This window comes from Tenebrio molitor, chromosome 1, assembly GCF_963966145.1.
Source record: "Tenebrio molitor chromosome 1, icTenMoli1.1, whole genome shotgun sequence".
Classification (NCBI taxonomy): domain Eukaryota; kingdom Metazoa; phylum Arthropoda; class Insecta; order Coleoptera; family Tenebrionidae; genus Tenebrio; species Tenebrio molitor.
The window spans coordinates 10,738,519-10,757,044 of NC_091046.1; the positions used below are offsets into that span (position 1 = coordinate 10,738,519).

Genomic DNA, 18,526 nt, shown 5'->3' on the forward strand with positions numbered 1-18,526 from the left:
CAAACTGTACGAAACTGATCCCAACAGGACCAAACTGATTCCCAACAGGACCAAACTGCCCTTAACGGACGAGAAATGCAAAGATTTGATAATTACCTCTCTGAGTGAAAGAGGAGATCTAACAACGACTTCCTCCGGTAAAAATATGCAGATCGTTGCCGACTGTATCCGGCGATCTCTTCGGAGATGGTACTCGGTAGCGGTATCACGAGATTCCTCCACGACGATCCCGGAATCAAAAATTTTGCGATACCACGATGGACGGTGCAGCTGGCCTGCTCCGCGGTCACCGACCGACCCCTTTTTTGCAACCCCCCTACTTTGCAAATCTGCGTGGCGCGAGACCATCGGCACTTATTCCCCTTTGCAATAAGGCATTACGATTTTCGAATGTACAGCGCATCGAATGATGGTGCTTCCGCAGTACCGCTCGTGCGCTCTGACTTATCATAAGAATGATTATGGCGCCGGTTTGTTTACCCTTTTGGGTTTCTGCCAACGGGGAAAATTGCAAATGGTTTTCGGTAAAGTGCCGGTAAGTCCGCGAGTTTGTTTCGTCAGGCGGCAATCGTTGTTCTTCGCAGGGCCGAAGAGAGAGAAGAGACAGACGGAAAAGATGTAGTTCGGAAAGGAAGAAGATAACGTCCCGGCAAGTGACGAAAGTGTAAGTGAGGAAACATTGCCGTAACGTCACCCGTTGTTGAGAAAAGATTGAATGAGAGAAGAAGAAGAAGAAAATGAGGTACGAGACAGAGATGAATCGCAGCCAGACGATCCAAAGACGTGAGGCCGCCTAAAATTGTGGGGCGAAAACGTGTTCCTCCAGCCGCCCCGTGGCTTTCGTCCTTTCTAAATTCTAAATCATTACTTTTTTAAATATACTTTAAAAAACAGGGCAAAATTCTTAAAAATGTTAATTTTTAAATATACCTTTAAAACAGGGCAAAATCCTTAAAAAAATTTACTTTTTAAATAAACTTTAAAAAGAGGGCAGAATTCTTGAAATACTTACTACTACTTTACTTTATTTTACCCTACGGGCTTTAAAGGATTCCTATACTTTACAGTTCTAAATAAACTTACAATTCCAAAATCATTCTTTTTTCTTTTTTAAATTAACCTACATTTTCTTTTATTCCCCACCCCTCTCCTTCTCTATCCTTTCCCTCCTCTTCCATACCTCTTTCATCCATCCTATCTCTCTTCCGTCTTCGTTCAGTATTTCTCCCCGTTCCTTTTCCTCCCTTTCTCTCATTTCACCGCATCCTCTCCACATGTGCTCGATCGTCTCTCTCTCCTCACGGCACATCCTGCACATTCTTTCCTCCTCCTCCATCCAGTACTTATTTTCTCTCTCTTCGTTCCCACATCTAAATCTCGCCATCATTTTCCTTTCTTTCGTGCTCTCTCTCCCCAGATACACCGGAACCTCCTCTGTCACGCACCTTTCATACTCCCTGTTGTACCTCGCTTCTCTGATTCTCTCCCTTCTCTCCTGCTTGTCCGTATCTCTGTCCCTCTCGCTCAGCTCCGCACACATCCATCTTCCTTCCGCTCTCATTCTTTCCACTTCCTCTCTGGCATACCCGTTCCTCCTACAGTACTTCTCTCTCTCCTTCTCATCCGCGTTCTTTTTCTTTTCTCTATAGCACTCAGTCAGTATCCTGCATTCTTCCCTTCCGCCCATTCTGTCCTCGAACTTTGCCGCTCTCTTTCCCGCTTTTACTCTCAGCTTGCTCCTCTTGCACTCTTCCCTCTTGAAATACATATTTGCTTTTTAAATATACCTTTAAAAACAGGGTAGAATCCTTGAAATATTTCCTTTTTAAAATATACCTTTAAAAACAGGTCAAAATCTGTATAAAAGTGTTGTGTACTGAAAGGGCCTTACTAGTAGTAACGTCTCATCAAAAACATTGTATTTGCCACAAAAAGCAAAAAAACTACTCTTAGGTACCAGTATAATAATTGTCAAAATAAAAAAAGGATCACATGGAAATGTTGCATAAAATCTGGTTCACCCTCGAGTGAAGCCGGAAAAAAAATATTTTTTTCACTACTAGTAATAAAGTCTAACGTTATCGGTTGTCATAGAACACTGAGAAGTTTCGTTTTTCTACGTTGGCCCAGTGACAGGTAAATAATTTTTCATTATTAACCAGTGGTGAATAATGGAACAACCGTCACCTAGCAACGAAAGATTGTCGTCTATTTCATTGGTTAACGTACACGATTTTCATACCAACTGTCCAGAAGTGACAACTCGGACCCGTCGCATCCGACAAAATAATTTGATTAATAATTATTATCCGAAAGGGTTTTAACGTATCTAGTAGTGAAAAAAATAGTATATAAACCACGGTGGAGAAGTCCCTTATAGCCTTCGCGCCTTACAACCCTCGGCGCGCCTCGGACTCTAATCTTGGCGCTCTGGCTATAATCATGAAGTTCTCCACCTTGGTATATAATATACTATATTGTCGCAACAGAAACAAATGTTGCAGTTTAAGGTCCTACTAGTACGCACCGCTACTGCGCACGGGGAATACGTGCACGATTTCTTCTCCTACTTTCCTCTGTATTTGCAGTATGAACTTACACCGTTGCCAGATTTGTTAAAGAATTAACACCTTTTTCTCGATCACTTGCGGAATCAGGATTGTTCAAATTGTTCTGCTTTTGTTACCATAGGGACACAATTTTGTTTATGAAAAATTGTGAAGGTGTATAAATTCGACTATTATAATAGCCGTTTGCACCGTCGTAGCTTAAAAATAAGAAAAGCATAAAACCTTGGTTACAATTATTAAAATCGTAGCAACAATTGTTTTTAAGGTTGGTTTAAACAATGAAGCGATTCTTTAAAAAATTGGGCTAATCACCCTATTACAAACAAGACTACCAATAGAACTAAACAAATTAACAAATTGCTCCAAAACGCACATGATCGAGAAAAAGGTGTTAATTCGTTAATAAATCTGGCAACGGTGTAAGTTCATACTGCAAATACAGAGGAAAATGGGAGAAGAAATCGTGCACGTATTCCCCGTGCGCAGTAGCGGTGCGTACTAGTAGGACCTTAAACTGCAACATTACCCAAGTCAATATATATATATATGACATTCATATTAAGCATAACAGACCAGACATTATTATTTTAAATAAACAACAAAAGCAAGCATATCTTTTAGATATAGCTGTTCCAAATTCACATAATATAACACAGACATATAACACAAAAATTAATAAATATTTAGAGCTGTCCGTTGCTATGAGAAATCTTTGGTGTTTAGAAAAAATTTCGATTTTACCACTTGTAATTTCAGCAACGGGAATAGTACCGCAATCTCTTTTTAAAAATTTAAAAATTCTGGATTTAGATAACACATTGGTAGTTGAAATTCAAAAAGGTATATTATTATACTCATGTCACATCGTGAGGAAGTTCCTTAACATTGACACAGAACATAATACACAACAAAGTCAAAATGCGGAGGCGAGACGCCGGTAATTATGTTGATAAGCACTGCACTATTACTTGATAGTAATATCCGTAATAGTGTATGTACTCCGGCAAAATTGCCGTGCCGCCGGGTGGAGGTGGGATAGTGTATATATATATATATATATAATCAATACCCCTTTTTACCCTTGGGTGTAGGGGTTCATTATTAATTTTACTTTTACTTGTTATAAGTTATCTTAAATTATTTAACTGTGGACAAATCCGGACCAGCTTCTTTTGTCTTGCGCTATCTTTCGCGCTTCTCTCCAATTTAATCCTCGTCTTTCCATCACTTTGGCGACTGTTCCGTTCCAAGACTCGGGGGGCCTTCCCCTTCCTCTTTTGGTGTTTATTCTTGCGTCCCATATTCTTCTGACTTGCCTTGTATCTGCCAATCTGGTTAGATGTCCATACTATTTCAATTGATTTTTCTCGATTGTTGTTGTTACCGGTTCTATTCCTAATTCTTCCCTTATGTCATCATTTCGTTTATGGTCTCTTTTTGTTATTCCTAGTGCTCTCCTGTGGTATTTCATTTCGACTGCTTGTATTCTGTTTTTTTGTCTCTTTGTTATTACCCAAGATTCACTTCCAAATGTCAATACTGGACGAAATATTGTTTGGTACACAGTCATTTTGGTCTTCCTACTAATTTCATTCTTTCCTATGAAAGTTTTGCCTAGTGAATGGTATAGTTTTGTCGCCGCCGATATCCTCTGGTTTATTTCTGTATCTTGCTTCCCCTTGTTGTTTATTGTGACTCCCAAATACTTGAATTCATTGACTTGTTCGATTTTTGTATTTTCAATTTCAATGTCTACATTTTTCTCGTCTTTTGTTATTACCATTATTTTTGTCTTTGCTATGTTTATTTTCATCTGTTGTTCTTTTAATACTTTGTTCCATGTGTTGAGATTTTCTTGAAGTTCTTTCTCGGTAGATCCAAACACAACAAGATCGTCGGCAAAAGCACATTCAGAGATTTTAACTGTTGTTAATTTGTAGTGTCCAATTTTTACTTGCTTCACTTTTTCTTTGGTCTTTTTGATTATTTCGTCCATCATTATTATGAATAGTAGCGGGCTCAGCACTCCTCCTTGTCTAAGTCCATCTACGGTTATGAATTCCTTCGATCTGTTGTTTTTACTCCTGACATAGTTACGGCTATTTTGATACAAACTTTTTGTAGCTGTTATAAGTTGTGGGTCTATCCCTTTTTTTTCTAAACATTCCCATACTTTTCCCCTCGGTATCCTGTCGAACGCCTTTTCTAAATCTATGAATCCTAGGTATAATTCTGAGTTCTTCTGAATTGTTTTGTATATGCTCTCTTTGATTGTAAAGATGTGGTCTTGGATACTGTGGCCTTTCCTAAAACCGCTTTGTGAGTCTGTCATTTGTTCTTCTATTTCTCTTCTAAGTCTTTTTTCTAGTATCCTTTCGTACGTCTTTGCTACTCCACTCAAAAGTGTGATACCTCTGTAATTGTTGCAATCTAATCTATCCCCCTTTTTATATATTGGTATCAGTACTCCTATTTCCCAGTCGTGTGGAATTTTGCCTTCAGCCCATGCTTTCCTGAATATCTTCAGTAATATTTGGGTGCCGTTTCCTCCTAAGTGTTTTATCATTTCTGGGGTGATTCCATCGTGTCCTGCTGCTTTTCCGTTTTTTATACTTTTTATAGCTTCTTGTACTTCTGTTAATGTAATCTCGTTTTCTCTATTTCTCTCGTTATTTATTTCTGTTTTGTTCTTCCTTCCTTCTTTTACTGTTTTTCCTGTTGATTCTCTGTTTGTCTTTGTAGGGTTCAGTAATTCTTCGAAATGTTCCTTCCATCTTTCCATAATCTTATGCTCTTCTGTTAGTACTTCTCCTTCTTTGGTTTTAATGCTATTGATTATAGGCTGTTCTTGTTTCTCCGTTTTCAAATTTTTTAGTACACGGTAAAATAGTTTCTGGTTTTCATTTTTATTTTTTTCCATCTTTCTTCCAAAATCTTCCCAGGATTTCTTTTTTGCTTCTATTACTAAATTTTTCACCATTTCTCGTTGTCTTTTGTAACTCATATAGGACTCTCTTGTTCTTGTGTTTAAGTATATTTCCCATTTTGTTTTCTTCTTCTTAATTTCTTTCTTAATTTCTTCATTCCACCAAGCTGTTTGTTTTTTATTTTTATTTATTACTACAGTTCCGCATACTTTTCTGGCTCCTTCTTGTAGTATTGTTTTGAATGTTTGCCATGCTTCTTCTATGCCCATTTGTTCTTGTTCTTCTTTTGTCTGTTCGATTTTTTGTTCTACATATTCTTTATATTTTTCAGCTTGCTCTTTTTCTTGTAGCTTATACGTTTTTGTAGCTTCATGGCATGGTTTCGATTTATTCTTTGCTCTCTTTTCCGTATCTTGTTTCGTTCCGTCTGCTATTTTCGCTACTAACATGTAATGGTCGCTATAGATTTCAGGTCCTCTTTGGACCTTAGCGTCTTTTATCATTGTTCTTTTGTTCCTTTCTACTATTATATAATCTATAATTGATTTTTCTGCTCGGCTTTGTACTTCTCTTGTTATTTTATTTATTTCTTTGTGTTTATAAAAGGTGTTTGCTATGATTAAGTCGTTTTCTATGCAATATTCTATTAATCTTCGTCCATTTCCACTTCTTATATTTTCTCCATGGTTTCCTATTACTTCCATTGTGGTATTATCCTTTTTTCCAACTCTTCCGTTTAGGTCCCCTATGACGAATACTGTTCCATTACTTTTTTCCACAGCTAAATTCATTTCTTCCCAGAATTTATCTTTTTCATCTGTTTTTTCGTCTTCGTTTGGCCCATACGTTATTATTATTGTTATTGGGTTTCCTCCATTCTTCGCCTCAACTTTTATTATTCTCTCTGATATGTATGTCCATCCTAGTATTTTCTTTCTCCATTTCTCGTTTATCAGGCAACCCACTCCCGCTTTTGCTCTTTCATTTGTCGGTACTCCGCTGTAAATTAGGTAATACCCGTTTCCTACTTCTATTGATCCTTGTCCTTTTTTCTTTGTTTCCGTGATTCCTAGAATATCTACATTTATTTTCTGGCATTCTTCTATTAGTTCGTTCTCCTTTCCGCTTAGTCCTCTAATGTTCCATGTTGCTAATTTTCAATAATTCCTTGAGTTATCCTTATTTCGTGTTCCTTTTCCGTGCCGTGTCTTTTCCATTTTCTGATTTCCTTGTATATGTTTATCTAGTTTTTTGAATCTTGAGGTCTCTTGACTTGTTCTTTTTGTTCTTCCAGTCGGTATGTCTTACTGTTCCATGTCCATATTTTTTCGTTTATTGTTAGTTTCTTGTAGCCGATTCTTACTTTATTACCTTTTTCTTTTTCTGCATTTGCCTCTTCCCGTATCCATCCTTGTATATCTCGTTCTTTTTTGGTGAGGTCATTTGTTATAAAGATCTTTCTATTCTCGTTTTCCCGTAAGCATGATTTTTTCTTCATTATTTCTATCTTTTTCTCATATTTACTCACTTGTCCCACATACATTTCCTTATTGATTTTGTATACACTTTCTATCCCCAGGTTATTTTTGATCCACTCTTCTAGTTTTTTCTCCAACGTTTCATTTTTTTCTTTCGTCAATTCCATTCCATAAATTACTATGTTGTTCTTTTTCTGGTGTCTTTCCATTTGTTCTATTTTATCTTCCATGTATTGCATTTTGGTCTTCATTTCATTGTTTTCTCTCTTTATCTCTTTGTTTTCTTCAGCGAGCTTGTCTAGTATCTCGTGATATTTGTGGTTTTCTTTTCTGATCTCCTTCACTTCTTCCATGAGTTTTTGGATCATGCTTTTCAGGTCTTCCATTTCAGTGTCGCTTCTCTTTTTCTTCGGCGGTGTTCTGACTGTCTTTTTGCTTTTCTTCTTTGTGTCGTTGTTCTCTTCTTCCTCTCTTTGTCTTTTCCGGCTATCGTCTGTTGAATACCCTTCGACGTCACTCTCTTCTTGTTTTTTCATTTGATTTTATGCAGCACCTTCTACCGTTTGCTTGCTTTATGTGTTGCCTATGTCAGAGTAGTAAGGGGTTTTCTTCCGATTTCTTTCCTCGTACGAGAAAAAGCTTATCTGCTTTTTTGTTTCTCGCCGGTCACTTTACGATAAAGTTCTGCTACCGAATTTCACAGTATATTTTGCGTTTATTCGTACGGTTCTTTATTCCTTCCTCTGGTTTTTCCACTATCACTATCGTCTTTAATTACTGTCACTATCACCACTGAGTTTTGGTTTTTATTTCTGCTCGCAACTGCCAAATTTTTGGGTTGATTGCGGAGCGAAAATCACCGTGTTTACTCAACTTTGCCAACTACCATCTGTCTACCCAAGTCAATAATAATACTAATATTTAAATTAACTGAACATAAAATACAAGAACAAGAATTAAATTAATAAATGTATTAGATAAAAAAAAATATCCTCACGTTAATTGACATTTTTTTAAAACAATTCAATCAATACAAATTACTCCCCAAAAAACAAAATTGTTACAGATTTCCCATTTCGCAGGTTAGGTCAGGTCAAGCCCTTCATTTTAGTTGTGTTTTAAGTAATATAAGTACGGTACCTTCCTAACTTTTAAATTAATTTTAGTTGACACGAATTTGAGACGCAAATTCTAAAATAGTACATTATTATTATACGAGTTTTATAAGACGCTTGATTGTGACACGAATGTCACAGTGTGTCTTATAAAATGAGTGTAATATACTATTTTTTCTACTTTGGTCGCATTAATTTGATAAAAACTCAAAAATCTAATTATGAAATAATCTAGGGACTTTTGTGTGGCATAACTTATGGTGGCATTTCTGTGAAATTTATGTAAAATGTCGAATGTTTTAATTGTTAACAGGAGCTCGCTAGAGATGTCGGACGCCGGCCAGCGTGCTATTACAGCAATATACTATGTGAGCCCGATGCCGCTAAGGGCGCTAAGCCATAAAACGACCGAAGCGCTGACACATTCCAGTGCGTCCAAAACATTTCATCAATAATTAATTATAACCAGAAATTTTCCCTAGGCCATGCTACTGGTACTAAAATGTTACAATTCAACTTTTTGGATTTCCTCCTCTAAAGTACTGTCCCTTACGCAGCATCTTCCAAACATTATGTTTTCTCACTCTTACGTCCGCACACAGCTCTCAGAACGAGGATGGCCAATTTGTTAACGTGAGAGGAGCGCAAGTATCTTCCCGACAAAAGAAATTTGTACCAAAGTAGAAAATAGTTATTTGTAACGCGTGACTATTAAAATTTTCACTTGGAGTTGGCTTTGAACGAGTTTTTATTTTTTCTGTTACTTTAGACACACGCAAGAACGAACGACAAATATCAGTCAGTACAATTGAAACATAACCAAATTAAGAGAAAAAACATTTATTGAAATGTCAAACTTGTCAGTGTCTAAGGTGCAACGGAAAACAAAGAATGATCCATAGCCAACCCTAAGTGAAAATTTTAATAGTCACCCGTTATATCAAGGATGCGAAATCGTTCTTTGACGTACCGAGAGAAAAATTGTCTAGACAATCTCAAGGTCGTCAAAGAATTTCGCAGCCACGGTGTACACAACATTTTGTGTGCAACCGAAAATTTGTAATTATAAATGAATACGTAAAATTTCCTTCGCTGTCAATAAAAATAAAGTCGGCTCACATGTCACCACGTCGCTATAGAAACTCGCAAATTAGTTGTTATTAATTGTTATTTATTTACATTTTTAACATGCTGTGCTGCTAAAATTTCTAATAACCTCAATTTTAATATGATGAGATTTTTCACCCTAGGTCAAAAGTGTGCACACCTTTATTTTGGGTGTAAATTGCGGTGTTGTGGTTCTTTGATTAAAAAACAAACAATAGTTAGTTAGTTTGCTAGAAATTAACATGAATATAATCATTGAATATAATCATTGAATCCCACATGCTTACTTTTACGGCCGTCGTCATGGCAACGGCTGCGAAATTGAATTTCGCAGCCTGTTCTTGGTAACGAATGAGTTTTTGGTCGAGATCGTCAGGTCGAGACTTCAATCTCATTCGAATTTTGCGTACTTAATACAAAAATAACTATTTTTAAATATAATATTCAATATATATTATATATTATAATAAATCGAATACCATTTGTCCAAACGATTTGATATTTCACAGAACGAAAAACGTAAGTCATCAATACTGTTTCCTGTTATTTTATCTGATCACAACTTTGGTATTCTGGAAAAACTGCTTTTACTGCGAACCATTTCAAAAAATTTTCATAAATTACAAGACGGAACAACGCATTCTCAGTGGATTCGCCACCGCCGACTCAAACTTAAACAGTGTCGTTTCGATGAAAAGCAATAAAACAAATGGTTTCCGCGTGAAGCTGCAGGCTAGGAAAACATCTATAGAAAAGAAAAATATTAATATTTAAGCGGAGAGATTATCCTAAAAAGTGGCACTTTAATCGACGTTTTAATGGGGTCGTGAAATTTTTATAAGAGGAAGATGTCATCAAGTCTACATTTACGACGGAACTTTGAACAGCTTATGTCGTTTATTTTATACAAGTGTGAATTTGTCACGTTCGAGATAACTTTTCGGGGGTGTAGCACAATGTCCGAGGATTTTGACAACGGTCATTACGGAGATACTCGCGGTGTGCGAACGCAACTCCAAGTGCTACTAAGTATTAATATCCTAAGGCTCTCCCAAACTAACTAAACTTCTTGGGGTAGGTATCTACTAAGTGCTTTTTATTATAAGACATAAAATTATTTATGGTATCTCGTAATAAAATTATTGCATACGGTCCGAACGACAATGCAGATATAAAATCTAGACGAAGAGTGAAAATCGATGCAAGTATAGTCGAGATTAAAACCTGCGTCATAAAATGTTTGTGGTAATGTATTGATAACTACATGATCGCATAATATTTTTTGAAAATGTAATTTTCTACCTTGCGTCATTTATTTAACAAAAATATGGAAATTATTTGTAAAAGTGAACTCCTTATTATCTAGGGAGTTTTTATGACGATATTTGATAAGTGACTGACAACATTCGCAAGCCATTTTCAAAACTGTGAAATTTGATTGTTGACGTTTAGATAGTTATAAAATTAAACAGACAGTGACATTTTTGGCTTTCTTTGCTATTTTTTGACAAATTTGATTGGTTTGGAAAAGGTTTATTATCTGAGTTGTTTTCGTTTTTCAAATCAAATAAAAGTTCAAGTGTTTTATTATTTTGATAACGTTTGGTAATTTGACATGTGAAGCAACAGCCGCCACTCTTAAGAACTAAATTTCACCAAAAATAGTTTCATAATAAGATATACAGAGTAATCAACAAGAAAACAGATCACCTTTTGTTTTATCGAAACATCAACATCGTTGCTTTAAAACTGACGTTTCTTTGACATTTCACCGAAAAATCTACTTACCAGTGGCGTCGCGTTTGACAATAAAGCTGGTAAATTACCCATTCTTTCGAATGTAAAATATTGCTCTTGTTTATTTTATAAATTTTCTTCATTATCGGGTAATAATAATAAAATGCCCAATTATAATTTCAATGTCTAAAATTTATGAGGTATGATTTATTATAAAGTACCGTTTGAGACCACATATTACAGGGTGATTCACGGATAACAATGAGCCTAACGAAATTTGTGATGCAGCCAACATTACACTTAGACAGATTATGTGGATTTAAAAAATATATATTTTAATTTTATACAATATAGTCAACATGCCCGACATTACATTTGTCAAATTTAATCAAAATCATTATGTGGAATAATCAGTAAAAACACAAACTGAAAAACAATGGGGACATGTATTGCTGGTTGCATCATAAGCCTTATCAATATTTAATTAGTTCCTAATTATTATTACATAATTGTACCGTGTGATCAACAATTATTTAGATCAAATAAGGCTTTGAGATTATGGACGTATTTCCATAAATGCTCTGGAATGCATGGAAGTATTTCTGGTTGCATATACCTATTTCAATTTTGAAATTTTTGCCGAAACTCGGTCAAACAGGCATCAACGCGGTATGTCTATTCTCCGTTATTGAAAACATCATTACGAAAGTATGATAAATCTTTTATGTTCTTAAGTTAAAAAAAAAACATGTTTGTGTTAAAATTTGATTCATAGTGACAGTTGTTCGACGTGTATTAGCTGAGTTATACTCCATTCTTTATCTTGGTGAGTGGTCTTTGGGAAATTTTCAGCCGTCAAGTTGAATTTAGGGGTTTTTGAAAGTTCCAATGGAAAAGTGCGTTGGTAGTTGTTGAAAAATATTCAAATATTACAATAATGTACTTACAGAGACGCCGCAAAGTCTTTTTATTTATTATTTTCCTGGTTAAATTGCTCATAATTCACATGGACCGAGACCACCGACACATAACCTCAAACGTGTCATCTTCATATCGCATCGTTTTCAAAAATTTTAATAATTTGCCTGGGAATTTCAAAATGTTCTAGACCGGCCACACACTTTCCGGTTTTTGGTTTAAGAATCCGGTTAATTTCTCACACCCAAACTTCTTTGCCACATTGCCCGGCACGGGACGGGAATAATGTTCGGTCGACGCTCGACGGTCGGATTGACCGACGACGGACGCCGATAATTTTCATATCGGGAACGGTTAAATTTAAGAATCGATATGCACGGCTTATATATTTACATTTCCCGACATAAGATTGTGAGATTTGGAGATGAATGCTGGACGAAGATACTGAATTCGAATGACAGCGATGACAGTTAATATTTGATTTACACGGCACACAAATTTGGTGGAAAAAGTAAAACTTACAAAGCTACCCATGGCTTGCTTGATCGCATCGACCACTCACCAAGATAAAGAATGGAGTATAGCAAAGATACGAAAAATCTGACAGTGTTAAAGTCATAGCCGCCCCTTATCTAAGTAATTGTTGATCGCACCGTATAAATGCATATAGAAATTAACTTAGGACGTCAGTCGGTTATCGATTTATTGCATTAAAACTACCTAAGACATGCAAAAGCGTTTGTAGTGAGACAGCATTGCATGTTTAACAAAGTATATACGAGTACATACACAATTTGCTTCATTTAATAAAGCATAAAAAAGTAACTTCTTCAAAGAATATGAGCGAATATTTGAAATTTTATTGCTCCCTAGTTGTAATCGAAAGATATTTTTAATTTAAACTGAAAACTTGAAATTTATATACGAGATATTAAATTCACGTCTGCAATACAAGCTGTGCACTGATCAACTATTTCTATTCTGTAATAAACACATTTTTCAGACATATTCGTTGTTCTAAAAAACGTTGTTTTTAGAGTTTTTACTTTTAGTAATTCTACAATACAGTAAACGCATGATTACAAATCCTTCGAGTTTATTGGTGAACTAACCAGAATAGAGTGTTTTTCGTAATACTCCCAATCATCAGCCCACAGAAATGATCTTTCAATGGTACTTGTTAATAACGTGCGAAAAAAAAATCGAGTTACCTGGATTGTGCTATTTTGATGCTTTGATTGGTTCAAACCACCATTTTCGCCTACTCTGATTTTTTTTTTTATTTGATCGCACGGTACATCTTGTTGATTTTGAAAATGAGACTTTGTTTTCTTTATGTTTTCTTTTTTTCCGTTCAGTTTTTTGAACAGAACTCGGACAGGTCAACTCTATTTCTTGAAAGAAACCATTTTCCAATGCTTTTCATTTTCCCTCTCCTTTCCGGTCACGCATAATGAGGTCGCCATTTTTTCAAAGGCATTTTATGCTCACGTATCATGTACGAGTTTTATGCTGATAATTCTTGAGATGTCAATTTTAAAAAAGGGTGAAAGGCAATTCTAATTTTACACCGAAATTTACACAAAAAATTCTTTAACTAGAAAGTGATATTCATATGACCTCGAAATTGCAATATCAGCAAAATAATTCTCATATCCACAAACTAAAACTGGAAAGTGCACATTTTTTTCCAAATAAAATGTGATTGATGAACCACTTGGTGTTTGCTACAATTACACTTAGGTAATTGTTTTCCCGCTACCTAACACACTTTTTTCCAAAACTGACACAGTGTCATCATCAGAACCACGATAAAAACAGTTCCATTTATTTTATCTAATTCGGATAATTTTTATTTTTATCCTTAATACTTAAAATTCGTTGCCGTAGGTCCAGAGTTTCACAGTTATTTGACGTAATATTAGCTGAGTTAGCAAAGATACGAACAATCTGACATTGTCAAAATCATAGCCGCCCCTTATCTAAGTAATTGTTGATCGCACCGTATAATTGCATATAGAAATTAACTTAAAACTACTCCAGGGTCATTATAAATGATTGTCCCATCGCAGTTGGCGTTGAAAACCCACACAAATTTGGGATGTGCCGCTAGCTTCGCAACGTTAGACAAACTAGTAGACCATTTTACACTACCGCCAGCAGCGCTACCTATCGGCGATCTCACTCATGTTATAAAGCTTGCGACACATTCAAGTACGTCATCAAGGCCTACTGCGATGAGACAATCATTTATAATGACCCCGTATTTTAACCATTTTTCACTATTCTTATAAACGTTCATATCATTTGCACAACCTCTTCTTTTGTGTAAACACCCTGTCTAGAAGAATTTTTCGTATTCACAGTTTCTTCAAATTCTAAACCTGACATGTATTTCTTTTTTTTTTGTGTGTTTTGCAGATTTTGTATTCCAAACAACTTCTTTCAGACATCTGTGACGTTCTAAGAAACGGGTTTTTAAAAAGGAAAAAGGAAGATTTTTTTAATAAAGATTGGATAATCAAATATTATCGAACAGAATTAGATTAGTATTCTCTTCTTATTTTGAAGTTACACTAACAAAACAATAGAATAAATTGTTTTAAAATCTGAAAAGTTAGGTCATTTCTACTTTAACACGAAATGAAACACTTAAGAATGAAGTAATTTTTGAAACCAATAAAACGAGGGCATAGAAATGATGTATAAATGTTACGACTTCCTCTCACTGATTAATATTTTATAAATTCTGGTTTAATGTTTTAATTAATTTGAGACGAGGTTCGCCCCTTTATGCCTTTCTAAACGACAAGAACATTACGAAGTGCAAAGCACGCACGTAGATAACCCTTTCCTTAACCTCTTAAGTTGCTTCCGACGCCCAGACCCTTTGAGTAAATTAATATGCCGGAACAAGCCGCAAAAAAGTTCAAATAAATCGACCAAGTTCCGGGTCCCGACTTCTCACCCCTTCCCTTAATCCCCTCTTAAATATAACCGCTTCTGGCTTTTAAGTATGTCGGTGGGTTATACACACGCGACAGAACCGGAAAGCTGCACAATGGAAGCAAGAAATCAAATAGAATGTTTACTTTACCGGTGAGATATTGTCCCAGAGGAGACGTCCAAGTCCAATCTGGGGAACCAAGTCGACGGGAAAAGAGACATTCCAGGTGCACAGTCGAACCGGGAAACACCGCCAATTCCCCTCCGGGTTCCACCGATGCCGATCCCGATGGTATCCTTATCAACAGCGTCGGCGGAGCATCCTCTTCGATCATGAAAGACGAATTGAAATTTATTTAATTAAAGACGAACTCGAATCAGTTCTGATACAGTCAAATTGATTTTAGGCCGAACGGTGTTTGTCGGTCGCCTGAATGGCGTCATTTTCTTTGACCCCACCAACAGAACATGTTGAAAGTTACAGTGAAAAGACTTAATTTGTAGCCGGACGAAGTTAAGGACTAATGGCTCAAATTAACCATCCCGGTTTAAATTAATTTTCAGATCTGCCATGAAGGTTTCGACTTAAATAGGGAGTAAAGATCATATTACTGATTTAAATGGGATATTCTCTTGGTTGCTGTTGAAACATAAAACGCGATTAGCATATAAAGTGCTTAATTCGATTAATGCCCAGCCGAAGGATTATGACCCGAAATTCTAATTTATTTATTACTCATCAATTACTTGCTTATAAAATTAACCGGAAACGTTGCCTGAATAGATTAATACAAAATGAGATAATTAATTTCCTATAATACAAACGATACATTAGAAAATTACAAAATCAATATTTAATTAATCTACATGTGGCGTTTGGATTAAATTATCGGGTTCATGTACACATGTGCAATTAGATGGTTCACTTCTCTGTTAGGTGATAGTTGATGTTTATTTTTCCGGCAGGAAATAAAATGCACGTCTCTGTAAAAATATTTAACGCAGATCAATAGATGGCGAGGTGCCAACACACTGTCTTTTAAATGTACTCGACGAGTGCATTTTGAACTACGTAAAAAATTTGTCTCTTCGTAAAAAGTGGATTTTTTACAGTAGCTACATTGTTGCTCGCTCAATATTTCCATAATTTTTCATTTCAGAAATTTTCATAGACTTTCATCGCCTCACAAACTTCAACTAGTCGATTGTAATTATGTTAATCAGAAATTGCAAGTACTGAAGTATGACTAGATTCTGCTTGCAGTTCTATCTGTTTCAGTCGATCAATTAAAACATGAACACTAGCGCATTTAGATATCTTTAAAATTTTCTTCGTTTTCAGTTGGGACACAGCGTGTGATTTTTAATCAAGCGATTGTAGAGTATTGCTTTCCTTTGAATTTAGATTTATAAATGGACTTGTGTACGTGGATATTTTCAAATCACTCTGTTTAGATCTGTAACAAATATATATGTAGTAAGTGAGCATGGATCGTATTGTGTTTCATATTCTTTGTCTGTTCTAAGACGAAGTCTTTCAAGACTAAAATGCTTTCAAGAACATTCAAAGAGTGGGAGTTAACATTTGTTTCTCAGCAATAAAATGTGCATTTCAGTAAGCTTCTATAAAGGAACAGTTGTTCTATTTTATTTCCGGATTGCGAATTGAAATTGGTTGGATTCTGAACATTTTTTGACATTTATTTTTTCTTTAGTTTCTACAAATGAAGTAAAAATTATACGTTAATAAATTACTATGCATTCTCGCAAAAACGATTTTTTCCACTGAAATGAGTAATTTTACTCATGGAAATAACTTACTTGTTTTACTTCACAGGTTTATTTCTTTATGATGTAGCTGAGAAAAGTTTAAAGTTAAAGTTAAATCCGGCTCTAGCAAGCTACTATAAAAAATTGACAATACCAACGATCACAGAAAAACAAAAAGCAGAGACCGAAAATTGTAGGAGTTAGTAAGTGTGTTTAGTTTTGGGAGTTACATACATAACTTATAGCTGATTTTGATTCACTTCTTAGTCCAGAATTTCCTGCATTAAAAACATGTTTTTTTGTTTTTGAAACGATGAGACGAATCATTGTAAAGGTTTGTATTCAAAAATCCTCGAAAACTTTTAGAAAAATGATATGAGTACATTTCCCTGCCCTTATTATCGCTCCAGAATCCACTTTACGAACATCGCGAATTTTTTAAATATTTTATTGACCACATCTTCCGCTCAACACTTTGATTTTCAAAAATTTAACCAATTTTGGTTCCTATTCAATTCACAATGAACTGACTCAACACCAAAAAGTATTTTTTAAAATACGTAAAATTAAATATAGGAACATAAAATAATTTAGGTTGACAAGTGTAAATGTTCTCGTAGAGAGTTTTTGGTACAAGTTTTATATTTCACCCAGTGGCGGTGCAAAAGTTTTAAATAGCAGCAGGAATAAATCGATAAATTAAAAAATTAATATTCGACGAAATGGACCACGTATTGTTCATAATATTTTCTATGAATTTAATAGTATATTAAAATATAAGTTGCAGAAGACATCTTCAAGCACGAATTTGAAATTCCGAAACGAGCCGCGTAGCGGCGAGTTGAGGAACAAATGAGTGCTTGAAGGGCCTTCTGCAACGAATCTTTTATACAATTTTTTCTCTTTTGCCGCTTTATACCATTTTATAAATAAAAAAATAAAAACTTTAAATGTAGGGAATTTTGCGGTGGTTGGTGACATTTTTATGTGGTATAATTTTAGCCGGCTGTGAAAAAAAATAATTTCAAACGTCAGATTTTTTTTTATTTTCGCATTTGATGTTTGAAAATGAATGTTGAAGAAAGTTTATCACTAACGCCGCCGCAAATTAGACAAATTGCACAAAAGACGTTAGTCCAAATCCCAGAATGAAAATTAAACGTTTTGTTCATTGTTATTTATTAATTTGCTTTGTTCTCTGCAAGATTTATTTTTTGACGTCCGTCAGTTGACACTTCACGCTACCAACATCAATACAGTAAATTTTACTAGTCTATTCTAACACGCCAACGACCTATAAAAGCACTCAAATGACATCATTTGGGTGCTAGAATAGACTTATTCTAAACGCAAAATAGAAAAACACCGTTCGAGTATCTGTCACAATTTAATTTGAAAAGATATTCTTACGTAAGTATACTAAAATTTACTTTTAAATTCTTTTCTCTTTTAATAAAGCGATTTAAAACAATTCTTTCGCTATTAGAAGATATCTTAAAATTTTTCACTTGGTCAGCCTCTGCGTCACTATTGGATGGAATAAAAAAATGTAATTTATGCCAAAAAATGAAGATTTAGAAATATAATTCAAGATTCAAGAAATTTTATTCCTTACTTTACACTCGCACTGTATGTCCACTAAATCAGTTACATTGGTTTTACCATCTTGTTTGTTTTATTTTACTAAAGTTTGTGTCAACGTCTTGGCGTAATAAAAAAGAAAAGTTTTCTAACGAAAGTCAAAAAATTTTACACAGAAAACTTTTTGTCGAGAATTGTCTTTCAAAATTGGAAATAAACTAAATAAAATAAAATGAAATGGTATTGCCAAGTGAGCGTGAATACCATGCTATTAATAATTATTGTAATAGTGAAGCAGATGTTGTTTAATACATTCGGGATTTTGGCCAGGTGATTTGGAATCTGAACTACTGTGTGCCGGTCCATTCAAAACTATT

At 35.1% G+C, this 18,526-nt stretch overlaps 1 protein-coding gene across 2 annotated transcripts in view; it reads right to left on the reverse strand.

The window, feature by feature from the left end:
- The window catches only part of hig (hikaru genki), a 177,911-nt gene that overhangs the window by 49,146 nt on the left and 110,239 nt on the right, over positions 1-18,526 (reverse strand). For both annotated transcript variants that reach the window (XM_069053161.1, XM_069053152.1), the window contains exon 5: positions 14,950-15,123. In XM_069053161.1, the coding sequence (XP_068909262.1) occupies positions 14,950-15,123 (174 nt within the window). The remainder of the gene's footprint in view (positions 1-14,949; positions 15,124-18,526) is intronic.